The following is a 13,826-nucleotide window of genomic DNA, read 5'->3' as shown; positions in this document are numbered from 1 at the left end:
CAGCTAAGACACTAGGCTCCCTCTGCCTCAGAGAAACAGAGGTGGCCGGCGGGCATGTGCCCTCGCTGCGAGGCCAGGGCAGTGCCACCCCCATGTCCCCCCACGTCCAGGTGGGTGTGAATCCAACCTAAGCCTCCTGTCCCTCAATCATTTGCTGGGTGCCCAGTAAAAGGTAACTTACTTCTAAAACTCGAAAATGTGTACAACAACATTGTGAGAGCCTGGAAGCGACTCAGTGTTCATCAGCAGTGGGTGGGTGACTGAGCCAGGGTCTGTCTGCATGATGGAAAACGATCAAACTGCCGCACGACGAAGTGGTCTTCTCTGGCCACTGCGGATTCTCTCATAAGCGCAGTCAACGGTGCATGCAGACTGGGGGCCACCATTAGCGTGGAAAAGATAAACGCACATTGCACACGAAGATACATGAGTGGCAGGGGTGACTGTACCCTGTAGGGTACTGGGCTTCCCTGGAGGTTCAGACGGCAAAGAATCACCTGCAGTGCAGGAGACCTGGGTTCCATCCCTGGGTTGGGAAGGTCCCCTGGAGGAGGGCATGGCTACCCACTCCAGTTTTCTTGCCTGGAGAATCCCCATGGACAGAGGAGCCTGGGGGGCTACAGCCCATGGGGTCGCAAAAAGTCGGACACGACTGAGCGACTAAGCACAGCGCAGCGCATCCTATAGGACCAGGACCAGAAGGGACAGGCGGCCTTCACGTCACACCCTTCTGTGGCTTTAAGATGTTTTCCCAGATGCGTTTAAACTAGTGGTTTTAATTTCGAAAGGAAGCCTAGGGCTCTACCAGCCCCGACACTGAGCAGGGGGTGGGGGTGGGGGTGTCCCTTGGGGACCTCAAGACAAGCATTGTGAGCCTTGGCGGGTGGCGAGACGGGGACCAATGGTGCAGAGTCGAACCCTAACCCTGTGTGGTCTCCCCCTTCCCAGCAGCTGGAGGCAGGTGCGAGCCAGGAGGCCCTGCCCGGGAGCAAGCCGGGCCCCGGAGCGGAGGAGACGTGGAAGATTCAGAAGGAGCTGGATGAGGAGATGGAGCGGCGGCAGCAGCTGGAGCACGAGGTCCGGAGCGCCCAGGAGGAGATCCGGGCCCTGCGGAACCAGAGCCCGCAGGAGGCGCTGGTGACCAGGGAGGTGCTCAGGAGGGTGCCGGACCCGGCGCTGGAGGAGAGCTTCCAGCAGGCGCAGCAGACCCTGGCCGAGGAGCAGCACAAGAACCAGCTGCTGCAGGGGGAGGTGGAGGCGCTGCAGCTGCGGCTACGCGCCCTAGAGGAGGCGGCCCGGGCTGGGGGCCAGGAGTATGTAGTCAAGGAGGTGCTGCGCATTGAGCCGGACCGGGCCCAGGCCGACGAGGTCCTGAGGCTGCGGGGGGAGCTGGAGGCGCTGCGGCGGCAGAAGGGTGCCCGTGAGGCAGAGGCACTTCTCCTGCAGCAGCGCGTGGCTGCGCTGGCTGAGGAGAAGCGGCGGGCGCGGGAGGTGGTCACAGAGAAGGAGGTGGTCAAGGTGCGCAACGACCCCCAGCTGGAGGCTGAGCTCCGGCAGCTGCAGGAGGACCAGCGGCGGGAGCAGGGGCTCCGGGAGAAGCAGGAGGAGGAGCTGGGCTTCCTGCAGGACAAGCTCAAGAGGCTAGAGAAGGAGCGAGCCATGGCCGAGGGCAAGATCACTGTCAAGGAGGTGCTCAAGGTGGAAAAGGACGCGGCGGCCGAGCGGGAGGTGGGCGCCCTCCAGCGCCGGTACGAGGATGAGGCCGCCAGGGCCCGTGCCAGCCAGAGGGAGAAGACCGAGCTGCTCCGTAAGATCTGGGCCCTGGAGGAGGAGAACGCCAAGGTGGTTGTGCAAGAGAAGGTGCGCGAGATTGTCCGGCCCGACCCCAAGGCTGAGAGTGAGGTGGCCAACCTCCGCCTGGAGCTGGTGGAGCAGGAGCGCAAGTACCGGGGGGCCGAGGAGCAGCTCAAGAGCTACCAGAGCGAGCTGGAGGCGCTTCGGAGGCGGGGCCCCCAGGTGGAGGTCAAGGAGGTGACCAAGGAGGTCATCAAGTACACGACGGACCCTGAGACGGAAAAAGAGCTCCAAAGGCTCAGGGAGGAGATTGTGGACAAGACCCGCCTCATCGAGAGGTGTGACCTGGAGATCTACCAGCTGAAGCAGGAGATCCAGTCCCTCAAAGAGGCCAAGCCCCAGGTGCAGACCAAGGAGGTGGTCCAGGAGATCTTGCAGTTCCAGGAAGACCCCCAGACCAAAGAGGAAGTGGCGGCTCTGAGGGCCCGGCTGGCCGAGGAACACAAGAAGCAGGTAGACCTGGAACGGGAACGCGCATCGCAGGAGGAGAAGATACAGGAGAAGGAGGAGGAGCTGGCCCAGGGAAAAGAGGTGGTGGTGCAGCAGGAGGTGGTCAGGTACGAGGAGGAGCCGGGCCTCCGGGCCGAGGTGAGCGCCTTCACTGAGAGCATCGACGCAGAACTGCGGCAGATTGACGGCCTCCGCAGCGAGCTGCGGCGGCTGCAGCGCCGGCGAGCCGAGCTGGAGCGCCAGCTGGAGGAGCTGGAGCGCGAGCGGCAGGCACGCCGCGAGGCTGAGCTGGAGGTGCAGCGCCTCAAGCAGCAGCTGGCCCAGCTGGAGGCGCAGGAGGGTGAAGCCCGCGAGAAGGTGACCCTCACGCAGAAGGTGGTGCTGCAACAGGACCCCCAGCAGGCCCGGGAGCACGCCCTGCTGGCCCTGCAGCTGGAGGAAGAGCGGCGCCGCCGGCAGGGCCTGGAGCACGAGCTCGAGACCCTGAAGCAGCAGCTGGAGCGCCTGGAAAAGATGGAGGTCAAGGAGAAGGTGGTCCTCTCCGAGAGCGTCCAGGTGGAGAAAGGCGACACCGAGCAGGAGATTCAGAGGCTCAGGGCCAGTCTGGAGGCCGAGAGCCGTGGCAAGAGAGAGCTGGACGCCGAGGTGAGCCGGCTGGAGGCCAAGCTGTCGGAGCTGGAGTTCTGCAACTCCAAGTCATCCAAGGAGCTGGACTTCCTGCGGGAGGAGAACCACAAGCTGCAGCTGGAGCGGCAGAGCCTGCAGCTCGAGGCCCGCAGGCTGCAGTCGGAGATCGAGGTGGCCGTGGCCGAGGCACAGGGCCTGAGGAGCCTGCCCACGGCGGCCGGGGCCGAGCCCAGGGCGCCGCTCGACTCGCGCCTGCGGTCCCTGGAGCGGGAGCTGGACGACCTCAGGAGGCTCTCCAGGGACAAAGACCAGGAGATTGAGGAGCTGCAGCGGCGCCTGGGCTCCGTGGCCGTCAAGCGGGAGCAGAGGGAGAACCACCTGCGGCGCTCCATCGTGGTCATCGACCCTGACTCAGGCCGTGAGCTGTCCCCCGAGGAGGCCCACCGCGCCGGCCTCATCGACTGGAACATGTTTGTGAAGCTCAGGAGCCAGGAGTGCGACTGGGAGGAGATCTCCGTCAAGGGCCCTGGCGGTGAGTCCTCCGTGATCCACGACAGGAAGTCCGGCAAGAAGTTCTCCATCGAAGAGGCCCTCCAAAGCGGGCGGCTGACGCCCGCGCAGTATGACCGCTACGTCAACAAGAGCATGTCCATCCAGGAGCTGGCCGTCCTGGTGTCAGGGCAGAAGTAGGCCCACCCCCACCCTCAGGGAAGACACCGCTGGCTCGCCCCTGCCCAGAACCCTCCCCTGGGTCGTCTCTCCCTGGCCCCCGCACAGCTCCCAGTCCGCTCAGAGCCCCGTGTGCCGCCACCCCAGCTGCTGGGCCAAAGCACAAGCGGGACTGGCCCCTGCTGAGCCGTCCCTCAGCCTGGAGAGCGACCCACTTGTCCCCCGACCGTTCACACCTGCAGTGCCTGTCTTCCTCCCCGCCTCTCCTACACTCCTCTATCAACAGACCCCCCGGGACACCTGGAAGCAACTGACATCTACCACTAAAGCACAAGACAGGCAGCAGCCCCATGGGCCAGCCTGTTCCGCACAGCACTGGCCTCCACAGCCCAGCCAGGGAAACTCAAGGTAGGGAGGGCTCCATTCGGCAAAGCCCCAGCCCCCGGGGGCCGCCACCTGCATTCACAGCCCTCGAGATTCCAGCTCAGCTGACTCGCCTTCGAGGCCTCCTGGGGAAACCGATCTGGGCGCTACGCCAAAGGAAGCGCAAAGAAACCAGAACAGCATCTGGCCCTGGTGCTTGGGTGAAGCTTAACTGTTGAGCCAGACTGTCCCAAGAGAACGCACCATCAGAGGACGTGTTGTGGTTCTGTAACTGAAGTACTTTCCTAGTGGACTGTCGCTGGCGGCCTTGGATTCGGTGCCTGGTCCTGCTTATTCTTTCACTGCCACTTAAGACTCCACAGTTGATTTTTTATCAAATGAAATTTGGGTTCTCTGTATCTCATGTATTATGTAAGAAAATGGGAAGTAAGAGGGAACTCTATTTATAGCGTGAAAATAAACACCTGCTGGCTTGATTCTAATTTCATGGAAAGTGTGTTTCTTCCTCTCTTGCCAGTGAGGCTGATTCCCCAGGGCCTGCTTGGCTTTCAGCCAGAATGAATGTTCCCCAACTACCAGCTCCTAAGGGAGACAGAATTACTTGCAAATATGATAAAAAGAAACGCAAAAGAAACAGGAAAGAAAGGATGTTCTGGAAACCTTGAAACAATTTATTGTGTTGCTTTATACAAGATTAACAATTTCCACACCACCCCCAACACCAACATAGTCGCTGCACAAAAGCCACAGCCCTTTCACACTCAAGAATTGCCAGCAAGGGGGGCCTGCAGCGTGGTGGCCGGGACGCCTCCGCCTGCAGCCCTCCTTGCCGTGGCTCAAGTCACTCACTCTTCCGTTACCACAAATAAAGCATCAACAAGGAAAAGAAACCTCATCAACTCCCCATCAAAGAAACGTTTCCCTGAGGCAAGAGGCATCGCTAGATTCCTAAGGAGGAGGGCATCCTGCTCCGGCCGAAAGCTGGGTGGTGCCGGGAGGTGGGGCGCGGTGGGGAGGGGCACCTGGTGTCCTCCCGCCGCTCAGCGCTCTTGGACGGACGGCCTCTGCGCCGCTCTGAGCTCAGCAATACCAATCTCTTCTTTGGCTCTTTTGCTACTACCTAAGACTAGTCTGTAAACTGGAAACCCAAGTTGCAAAAAATAGATATAGTAAAGGGACAAGGACTCCACTTGGCCCCATGTGACACACGTGTTGGTTTTTCTGTTAAAAAAAAGTCAGAGCAGAGGCCTGGCCAGCTGGCTGGCCGCAGTCTTGCTCCCCGGGCAGCCGGACAGCCTCTGAGAAATCGCGAGACACCAAGCGTCATATTCTGGGATTCAGGACCCAAAAGAACTACCCATGTCTCCACACAGGCAGGCGCGCATTCTGAAGAGGCTTTTTACTCTCAACATAAGGGAAATGACTTAGCTGGAACAGTCAGTTCAGACTTCACAGGACAGGCAAGCACCCGAAAATCCTTGAGAAGCAGCTGCTGGCTGAGTGGGGCGCTGCCTCGTCTGTCTCCCAGTGAAGGCAGAACCTGCTGTCTGGAGAGTGCGGACCTCAAGGCCTGCTTCTGCACGGCAGACACTTCCCAGGGGCCTGTTCCCGCAGCTCGGCCTGAGCATGGTTTTACAATAAACTGGAATGTCTACCTGCAGCCTTGAACTCCTCACACCCTCAGCCCTCAAAGAGGAGGAGGAATTCGGGGCTCTGCAGCCCACCTGCATGAACTTGGGAGAAACAAGGTGGGGGCCCTGGCTGAGCTGGGACCTGGGAGGCAGGGCCCGGGTGACCTTCCAGTCAGGATGGCCCAGGTTGTGATATGCAACCATAGAAAACTCAAATAAGCTGGCTCTTAGATACAGACATGTCTTTAAAAAGGTCTTCATCTGAGACCCACTCAGAGGGCCGAGTGGACGTGTCCAGTCCCGCTCCACCATAAAGGCACTGGAATTATGTCTTCCTAGGAACAACATGAAGTGCGGAGAACAGTCTGATTCTATCCAATGCGTTTAATGGTAAGGATCAAAACTGAGCCAAAAATAAGTGTCTTTAAAAATCCTACCACAATTGTTGAATCTACAAAGGTCTTTTCTCTAAAAAGAGCTTCATTGTCATGTTGAGTGGAGAGACTAGCCCCCACGATGAGCACACGTTGGGTGTTGTGAGTATTTTTCAGAGAACAAGGTACCTCTCCCAGCTGGGGTGTGAGCCGGGAGGATGGAAAGAGACTCTGACCAACCAGGGAGCCCACTGTGGCCAGAAGGAGCCCCCGACCAGTAGGGTGCGCTGAGGTACTCTGGCCAAACGCGAGGAGCTGGGCCACCTGCTCTGCCCCGCCACCAGAGAGCCCAGCACGAGCCGGCGTGCTCCTTGGCCTAGCGCAGCCCCTCCAACGATTGTCTGCAGCAGAGCCGCGAGGCGCCAAGCACCAGGCTGGCCAGGGCCCCCAGAGAAGCACGGGGCCGCTCCCTGAACGGAAGGCACATCACACGTGCCAAGAGACGCTCCACTTAGCACTCACGCCTTCTCCAGAAGAAAACCAATGGCAGAGCATAGTTATCATCCAACTTCTGAGACCTCCTTGTGCAGCTTCCAGCCTTTGCCCTGAAAATCACAACTTCCTTGGTACACTGGGCCCTTTCCCATGAAGCTGAGAAGCGTCTGAAAAACAGTAAGCAAAAACAGAACGTAAGACTCTCAGGGTCTCCTTGAAGGCAGCAGTAACCAAACCTCAAGGGGACCACTTCTGAAATAGCAAAAGTCCCCGAACACTGAGTGTTCTGGGGCTCAAATGGGCCAGACGCGCTGGCAGGCTACCTGCGGCACAGGCAGTGTGCTGGCGCCGGGAGGGTGGCCGCTGGCTGGGCGCCGTCTGTGCCGCAAGGCCCGCTCCCATTCCCAGCCACAGCCGCCATCCCGGGGCAGAGCCTGGCTCCTCGTGAGGCCTGTCAGATGCACAGCGCCTCTCCACTGCAGACCTGGGGGCTGGAAGGGCAAGCTCACAGGTGCTCATGTTCTGAGCCCACACGGGAGAAAGCAAAGCAGATACCAGTCAGAGCTGAGACAGCAGAAGGCTTCTCACCGATGACCACTCAGTGTAATCCTACAACACGACGAGTGTCTCAAGAGAGACATTCAAGTGGTCTCTTACAGCCCGGACGCTTTTCAGACAGCCTTTTAACTCCAAGAGGAAAAACAGGAAAGAAACGGTACAAGCAAACACTTTTCCCTTTTTTCCTGAAAATTCCACACATCAGTAGTCACGTTTCCAATAGCATTCCAATTATTTCTGTTTGAGAGTGTTACCAAAAGCAAAGAGAGGCAGTGCAGTCTTTCAAATGCCAGCCACTCTCGCCTGGATGGTTCGGAGACCACCAGTTTGTGGAACAAGTCCCTGCTTTCTCCATAGGAACAGGGAGTAACTGCTGACAAGGCTTAGCCTCAGTTTCTTTCTCTGAAGTATGTTTCTGTCTGAGAGACTTGCAGTCCACCCTTGCACACGGATGGCCTCTGGCATTCACTGTTAAGCATCAGCCTCAGGATGCTGAGCAGTGCAGCCCCCAGGCCGTGCCTGGAGCAGGTGCAGAGCAGCAGGAAGGGCAGCCGGCCCTGCACTACGTGCACCCGAGAGCCACGGTCCCAGGACGGGGCCAGGCAGACCGCCCACTGGGCACACGCTGGCTCGGGGCGCCTGTGCCCTCTCCTCGCGCTGTGAACCAGGGCTTGCAGGCTGGCCCCTTCTGCAGCCACTGCTGTGTGCAGAGCAGACACCAGGGAAGAAGGATGCTGCTCAGTCCTGCCGTGCTCCCAAACCCCCGCATCAGCCTGGACTGAAGCGCACACTGCTCCTCTCCCGGACACACGCTCCGTGAGGGGTCAGGGTCCCTCCTGAAGCCCTGCCACTGCTACCGGACTTCCCCTTTCACTTACACTAAGGTTGAGTCCTCTGTTAGCAAGGCCTGCAGTGCCCCAGCTAGCCCCTGGGAAATCAGCACCATCACCCTTCCAGTCTTGGTTACACTGAAGAGGAAACACTGAGTTGAGGGCAAGAAGTCCTGAGCCGAGTACTCAGGCCACTGCGCCTCCCTCTGTGATCACACAGGGCAAGGCAGGGGTCAGCGTGGGAGAGACTGCATCCCTTGCACCAAGTACCACAGAGACGCCTGAGCCTCCGACGACAAACCCAGACATCACAGTGACGACAGGGGGAGACGTCCTTGGCAGCAGAGAAGGCCTCTGATGGAGGGGAATGGCCCGCAGTGCACATGGCACTCTGACCACCTGGAAATTACCTGGCAGGCTCTGCGGGAGGTGGGTAGACACGGCAGTGTGTGGGAGAGGCGCGGCACGAGGCGGGCTGGAGTGCACGCCGGCCAGGAGACCTGAGAGGAGACGACAGGGAGAGGGAACACCACACACTAAGGCCGGGAGCAGCCTGGTCCTGGGCGCAAAGCCGGGGGTGAGAGGGCTCAGCACAGCGCCGGGAGGCCGCCCACGCTCACCCCCAAGACACACACAGGAACCCAGCACGCGAGAGCGGAACCCGTCGGTCAGAGGCCCAGGGGCCCCTCCTGTGCTCCAGTATGAGGGAGAAGGGAGATACTTACTGTGGCCGAGGCCGTGGTGGAACGTCCCAGGGGCAGGGCCGGTGACGATGGCATCCTTGGAGACCCCCGCTTTAGCAGAGGAGTCAGCACTGAAGGAGATCACGTGGAGGGGAAGCTGGGAGATAATCCCCAAGGGGCTTGAGTTCAAGGCCCCAGGGAGCTTGGGACTGCCAGCCTTATAGGATGAAGACAGCAGGTTCAAGGATGAGGAGCCGGTCAACAGCACAGCCCCACTCGCTCCTTTCTGGGGAGGAAGCACAGAGAGGGGTCAAGAGTCCAGCCCCATCCAAGCCCACTCACAAACCAAAGCTGGCACCGCACCGGGGGTGGGTTGGAGAGGGGTACATGCATGTTAGCCGCCCCTCCACTGCAGCCCCGAGGAAGGACCATCGCAGAGAACCAGCACAGAAGGGCTCCCCGAGCAGCGTTCACTTTACAAAGCAGGTATTAATTATGCCTCCTTTGTGCAAGAAAGGAAGGAGAGAGTATCATACATGGATACCAACCAATACAGGGATATAGCAATGTGTATACGTCCATCACACACACAGACACACACACAGACACACACACAGACACACACACAGACACACACACACACACACACACAGGCATTTACCTTTGGTTTTTACAAAGAAACAGAAAAGACCTAGAAACTAAGGAACGCAGTTACAAGGGCTGGAGAAGGCAGGCAGAGGCGAGTGAAGCTTTGCTAAACACATCTTTCTATCAGTTTGCTCTTTGCAACCACACTATCCTATATATGGGAAAAACGGAGGGGAAAAAAGCTCTCATTCCCCAACCTTCATCCAAACTTCCTGTAAGGCATCACTCGAGGCGAGCCTCAGTAACCAGGGGCCAGGTCACGGCACCTTTGTCTCACGTGTGGAGTCTCCCCAAACCCAACAGAATCACCCTGAGAAGTACCAGTCTTCCTGGTCATGACATCCCTGTAACTGACCACCTGAGGGCAGGACTAGCTTCACATGCTCGCTTGGAGAGATGACAGGCAGGAGGCCGTGCAGGGCGAATTTCCTGACTCCCTCTGGCCATCCAGATCCACAGCCTCCCTGCAGACGCAGGGCTGCCCAGTCCTGCCCTGCTCGTCCTCCCCAGGAGACTTTTCAGGCTTCCTGGGAGTCTGGCCACCAGAAAAGAAAAAGCCTGAAAACAGGAAGCCCGGTCCTCCTTCCAAATGGCAGGCTCACCGTTCCTGATGCTCACCGTGAGCATCAGCTCTCACTCTCAGACCAGAGCGAGGCCAGTGGCCCTGCCCACAAGGCCCACGAGGGCAGCGGGCTACAGCAGGACACTCACTGGCAGGGAGGTAGACGATGTCACGCTGCTCACTGCACTGGGCTTCAGAGAGGACGTCAATAACTTGGCCACACCCTGGGTCCCTCCACTAGAATCTCCATTGGGACCACCGGGAGGGGCCACCAGGGTCAACTTCTGGGGTACAGGCGGCTTCTTCACTGCAGGGCCAGGGACAGGTCGGCTGGCGGATTGTCCTGCGGAGGGAGGCTGCAACGCGGGGAGCAGGTTCCCAGAAGCAGGGCTCTGGACCGGCGTTCCTCCAGACAAGGGGCTGCCAGACGACACCCCATGTTTGGAGGCAGAGCCCAGGAAGGGACTGGTCTTGTAGGGAGGTCCTGAAGAGATGGCTGAGTGTGGTTTCGCTGGATGGCTCACGGCAGCAGAGCATGAAGCTGGGGTCTTATGAGAGCTGCTGCTGGAGGCTGGCGTGCCTGACGCTGGCGTGGAAGCATGGAAGCTCTGGCTTTTAGTCGCTGTCTTGACAAGCTGCAGGAGGGATCGGTGACACTGAGGGGAGCCAGGCTTCGGGCCCTGAAGCTTATTAACGAATGGAGCCGGAGGGGTGAAGCTCTTCTGTGGCTGTGTGCCAGCATGAAAGACCTTGACCTGGGGGCCGGGCATGGCAGTGCCCGCCGGGGGCACGTGAGACGTCCGCGGCAAGCCGTGGTGCTTGGCTTTCGGCTGCTGCCCTTCCGGTGGGCCCTTGCCAAGAGCAGCCTGACAGGACAGCTCTTTGTAGCCAGAACTCTCTGTTTTTTTCTCCTGAGAGGACTGCCCCAGGGCCAGCGCCTGTTCAGCCAGAAAATTGAGGGGTGACTGCAGAGAGCTAGAGGGTGGAGGGGCAGAAGGAGGGCTGGGCTTTGGAAAGTTCCTTTTTTCTTCTGGACATAGAATGCCCGCGAGCTTCTCTGCAGGCACTTTCACGGGTGCGGGCAGCGGGAACTCTGAGCTCCCAGCAGCCCTGCTGTGCAATACAGCCAGTTCCTTGGACACTGCCTCCAATGAGGAGGCAGAATTATGGACCAAGTCTCCATCCAACGAGTCCTCCAGGTTGACAGGAGCAGGGTGAGCGAGGCTGCCAGATGCCTGGGACGAGAGCTCCCTGCTTGCGGCCCCCACGCCCTGGCCTCCTCCTAGGTGCTCTGAAGGCAAAGCTGGGGGGCTGCCCATCTGGCCTGATGAGACGGACACCTTCTTATCTGGCTTAGCAGATGATTCCTAGAGGCAAGCAGAAAGGCTCGCGTTTATAAACATCCAAAGATGCCAACTCTGGCCCTGCTGAAGGGGACTCGAATGTGAGAAAACATACAGGCAGCGGGCCTTCCAGTGTGATCACAAAGCCAAGGAGGAAAGGAGCAGGCGGCCTGCATGGACTCAGAAATGCTACGACCCCACCACCCTCTGGCCACGGCTGGGTGGGGCTGGGCTGACCCAGGCATTCTGCCACCGCAACACACACAAGGAAACCGCGTTGTTTCTGAAAAACTATACGACTTGAACAACAAGATGTGCTCCCTTCCGGCCCTGCTTTCACTCTCTCCCTCCTTGGTTTCGTCAGCACCTAACTCCCCTCTGGGCTCACAGTCTGTCCTGTCACTCCCGCCTCCCCAGCACCTGGTGCAGTGAGTCTTAGGGACATCAGAGGAGATCAACAGACACTTAGGAATAACTGATCTGCATGCTCCTTCCCTTGGGCTGTTCAGGGACGATGAGGGGCGCTACAGAGCCTCAGGAATTGGCAAAAATTTTGGTGAAATGGCAATTTTACTACATCGAGAGAGCTCTGCCAACATCAAAGTCATTCCACAGTCTTCAGCCATCGCACTCCCCTCTGCGTCTGTCAGTCAGCTGGACAAAGCCTCCTGCCTGCCAGATGCCAATCCAGGCTCACCTGCACTTGGCTCAGGGGCGCTCTTCCCTAAAAGGTAAAGACAATTCACCAAGACGACCTCATTTAACTCCACAACAACCCCAGGAACTGGCCAGGTAGGTGATGTTTCCTAGACATGGGGCTGGAGGGCACTAGTGGCCCAGGTCAGGTCTCTGTCCTGCAGACCCTAGGCCCCTCCTGTGGGCCAGGCTGCCTCCTGGTACAGCCTCATCTTGAAGAGCTGTCCCCAGACCAGCAAAGCTCCATGAGCTGCCAGAGCATGGGTGCAGAGAGCTAAGAACAGGCGGCACATGACTGGGCAGGCTGACTCACCTTCACCTTCATTTTGCAAGAGGCCATTACTTTCTTCTTGGCCCTGTGCAAAGGAAGGAACACAGCAAAGAGTCAGAGGAGATCCTCAGAGATAAAAATGCCAGTAGTCCTGACAAGTGAAAACATTTAGACACTCACAGAATTGATGTCAGGTGCCCATGGCCTCGTCTGCTCTCCTTAAACAGAGTCCTGGAACAAAGAGACACGGGGAAGTCCTCACGAGCCCCTGAAAGCAGTCTGCTCCCCAAGCCTCCCCACCTCCCTGGTATGCAGGGATTGTCACCCATTAATGTCAGGGGGCTGCTGAGGGGGCCTTACATAGCTGCCTGGCCACCTGAAAGCCACAGAGCTAGGATTCCCCCCAAAAAGCTATGACTCTGCCCCCAGACCTCTCAGAGTGATTCCTCCCCTAAGGGCAAGAGCACTCTCCTTACTACCTGTTCTCATCCCCTTCAAAGGCACAACTTTTCCCAGAGAAGCTCAACAGAATTTTCTTTATGCCCTTCCCTAAGTACTATCAGGAGTCCAATCTACAGTGAGAAGAGCAATTCCACTTGAAGGGACTCTAAGAGAAGGCCTGCTCGACCAAGAACACTCCCTAGCTCCACAGGGAGGGTCCTGGGAACACACCAAGCAGGAAGCACCAGGTGTGGTCTCCCACCTGGACAACTACACTACACTAGCCGAACCCATCTGACGGAACCACTCTGTAATCTCAGAGGCTGTTCAAGCTTGCAGCTTCCAGGGGAGGACTTAGACGAGTAAACTGTGGTTCATCCTGGCTCTCAGCAGAGGAGCAGCCGCCCAACCCCCACCTGGTGGCCCGCAGCTGCAAGTGTTCCTGGAGCAGCTTGCACACAGCTTGTGGGAACCAGCATGGGAAAAAGGACCTTGTCTCCAAAGACCAGGGACCTGTGCTCTGTTGGCCAATCATTGCTTCTGATCATGGGGGTGGAAGGTGCAGACACAGGGCAGCAGCCCATTGCTGTTGCACTACTGGCTGAAGCAACTGCCAGGGGATCTAAAGGGCCAGGACCCCCGCTGCTGCTGCTGCTGCTGCTGCTGCTAAGTCGCTTCAATCGTGTCCGACTCTGTGCGACTCCAGAGACGGCAGCCCACCAGGCTCCCCCGTCCCTGGGATTCTCCAGGCAAGAACACTGGAGTGGGTTGCCATTTCCTTCCAATGCATGAAAGTGAAAAGTAAAAGTGAAGTCACTCAGTCGTGTCCGACTCTGTGCGACCCCATGGACTGCAGCCCACCAGATTCCTCTATCCACGGGATTTTCCAGGCAAGAGTGCTGGAGTGGGGTGCCATTGCCTTCTCCGAGTACCCCCTTTAACCTCTTCCTTTTTATCATTTTTCCCCCTTTGGAAGTCAGATGTTAAAGACTAGAGCATTAAAAAAAAAAACTACATATGTGGGAGAAATCAGAAAGTGACTGCATGTGCCTAGGGAAAAGCTTGGAAAACACGTTAAGAATAACATGTTAAGTTCACACCTCAGGCTGATCCTTGACATAGAGACAGCCTATACTAAAAACGAAACACAAAACAAGCAAACTCCAGGGGGGAGAATCTGATTTTCGGAGTTATCACATTATTAGATTCAAATGTCTGCTGTTCAACAATAACAACAGAAAAAACACACAAGGTACATAAAGAAACAGGAAATATGGCCCATTCAAAGGAAAACACAAATCAACAGAAAC

The 13,826-nt window shown here is 58.0% G+C and overlaps 2 protein-coding genes across 7 annotated transcripts in view; one reads left to right on the top strand and one right to left on the bottom strand.

Moving 5' to 3' along the window:
- The window catches only part of PPL (periplakin), a 47,900-nt gene extending 43,434 nt beyond the window's left edge, over positions 1-4,466 (top strand). For 2 of the 3 annotated variants that reach the window (XM_069570670.1, XM_069570668.1), the window contains exon 22: positions 949-4,466. In XM_069570670.1, the coding sequence (XP_069426771.1) occupies positions 949-3,621 (2,673 nt within the window). In that variant the 3' untranslated portion in view covers positions 3,622-4,466. The remainder of the gene's footprint in view (positions 1-948) is intronic. The other variant, XM_069570669.1, reaches the window with a different exon arrangement.
- Positions 4,467-4,634: 168 nt separating this feature from the next.
- UBN1 (ubinuclein 1) overlaps positions 4,635-13,826 on the bottom strand; it is a 32,980-nt gene continuing 23,788 nt past the window's right edge. For 2 of the 4 annotated variants that reach the window (XM_069570671.1, XM_069570672.1), the window contains exons 13-18: positions 12,256-12,306; positions 12,118-12,160; positions 9,915-11,132; positions 8,598-8,841; positions 8,283-8,372; positions 4,635-6,651 (exon numbers count right to left, since the gene is read on the bottom strand). In XM_069570671.1, the coding sequence (XP_069426772.1) occupies positions 6,602-6,651; positions 8,283-8,372; positions 8,598-8,841; positions 9,915-11,132; positions 12,118-12,160; positions 12,256-12,306 (1,696 nt within the window). In that variant the 3' untranslated portion in view covers positions 4,635-6,601. The remainder of the gene's footprint in view (positions 6,652-8,282; positions 8,373-8,597; positions 8,842-9,914; positions 11,133-12,117; positions 12,161-12,255; positions 12,307-13,826) is intronic. The other 2 variants (XM_069570673.1, XM_069570674.1) reach the window with 1 other exon arrangement.

The sequence above is a fragment of the Ovis canadensis genome, chromosome 24 (assembly GCF_042477335.2).
Source record: "Ovis canadensis isolate MfBH-ARS-UI-01 breed Bighorn chromosome 24, ARS-UI_OviCan_v2, whole genome shotgun sequence".
Taxonomy (NCBI): Eukaryota; Metazoa; Chordata; class Mammalia; order Artiodactyla; family Bovidae; genus Ovis; species Ovis canadensis.
This window is presented reverse-complemented; position numbering and strand designations above follow the sequence as displayed.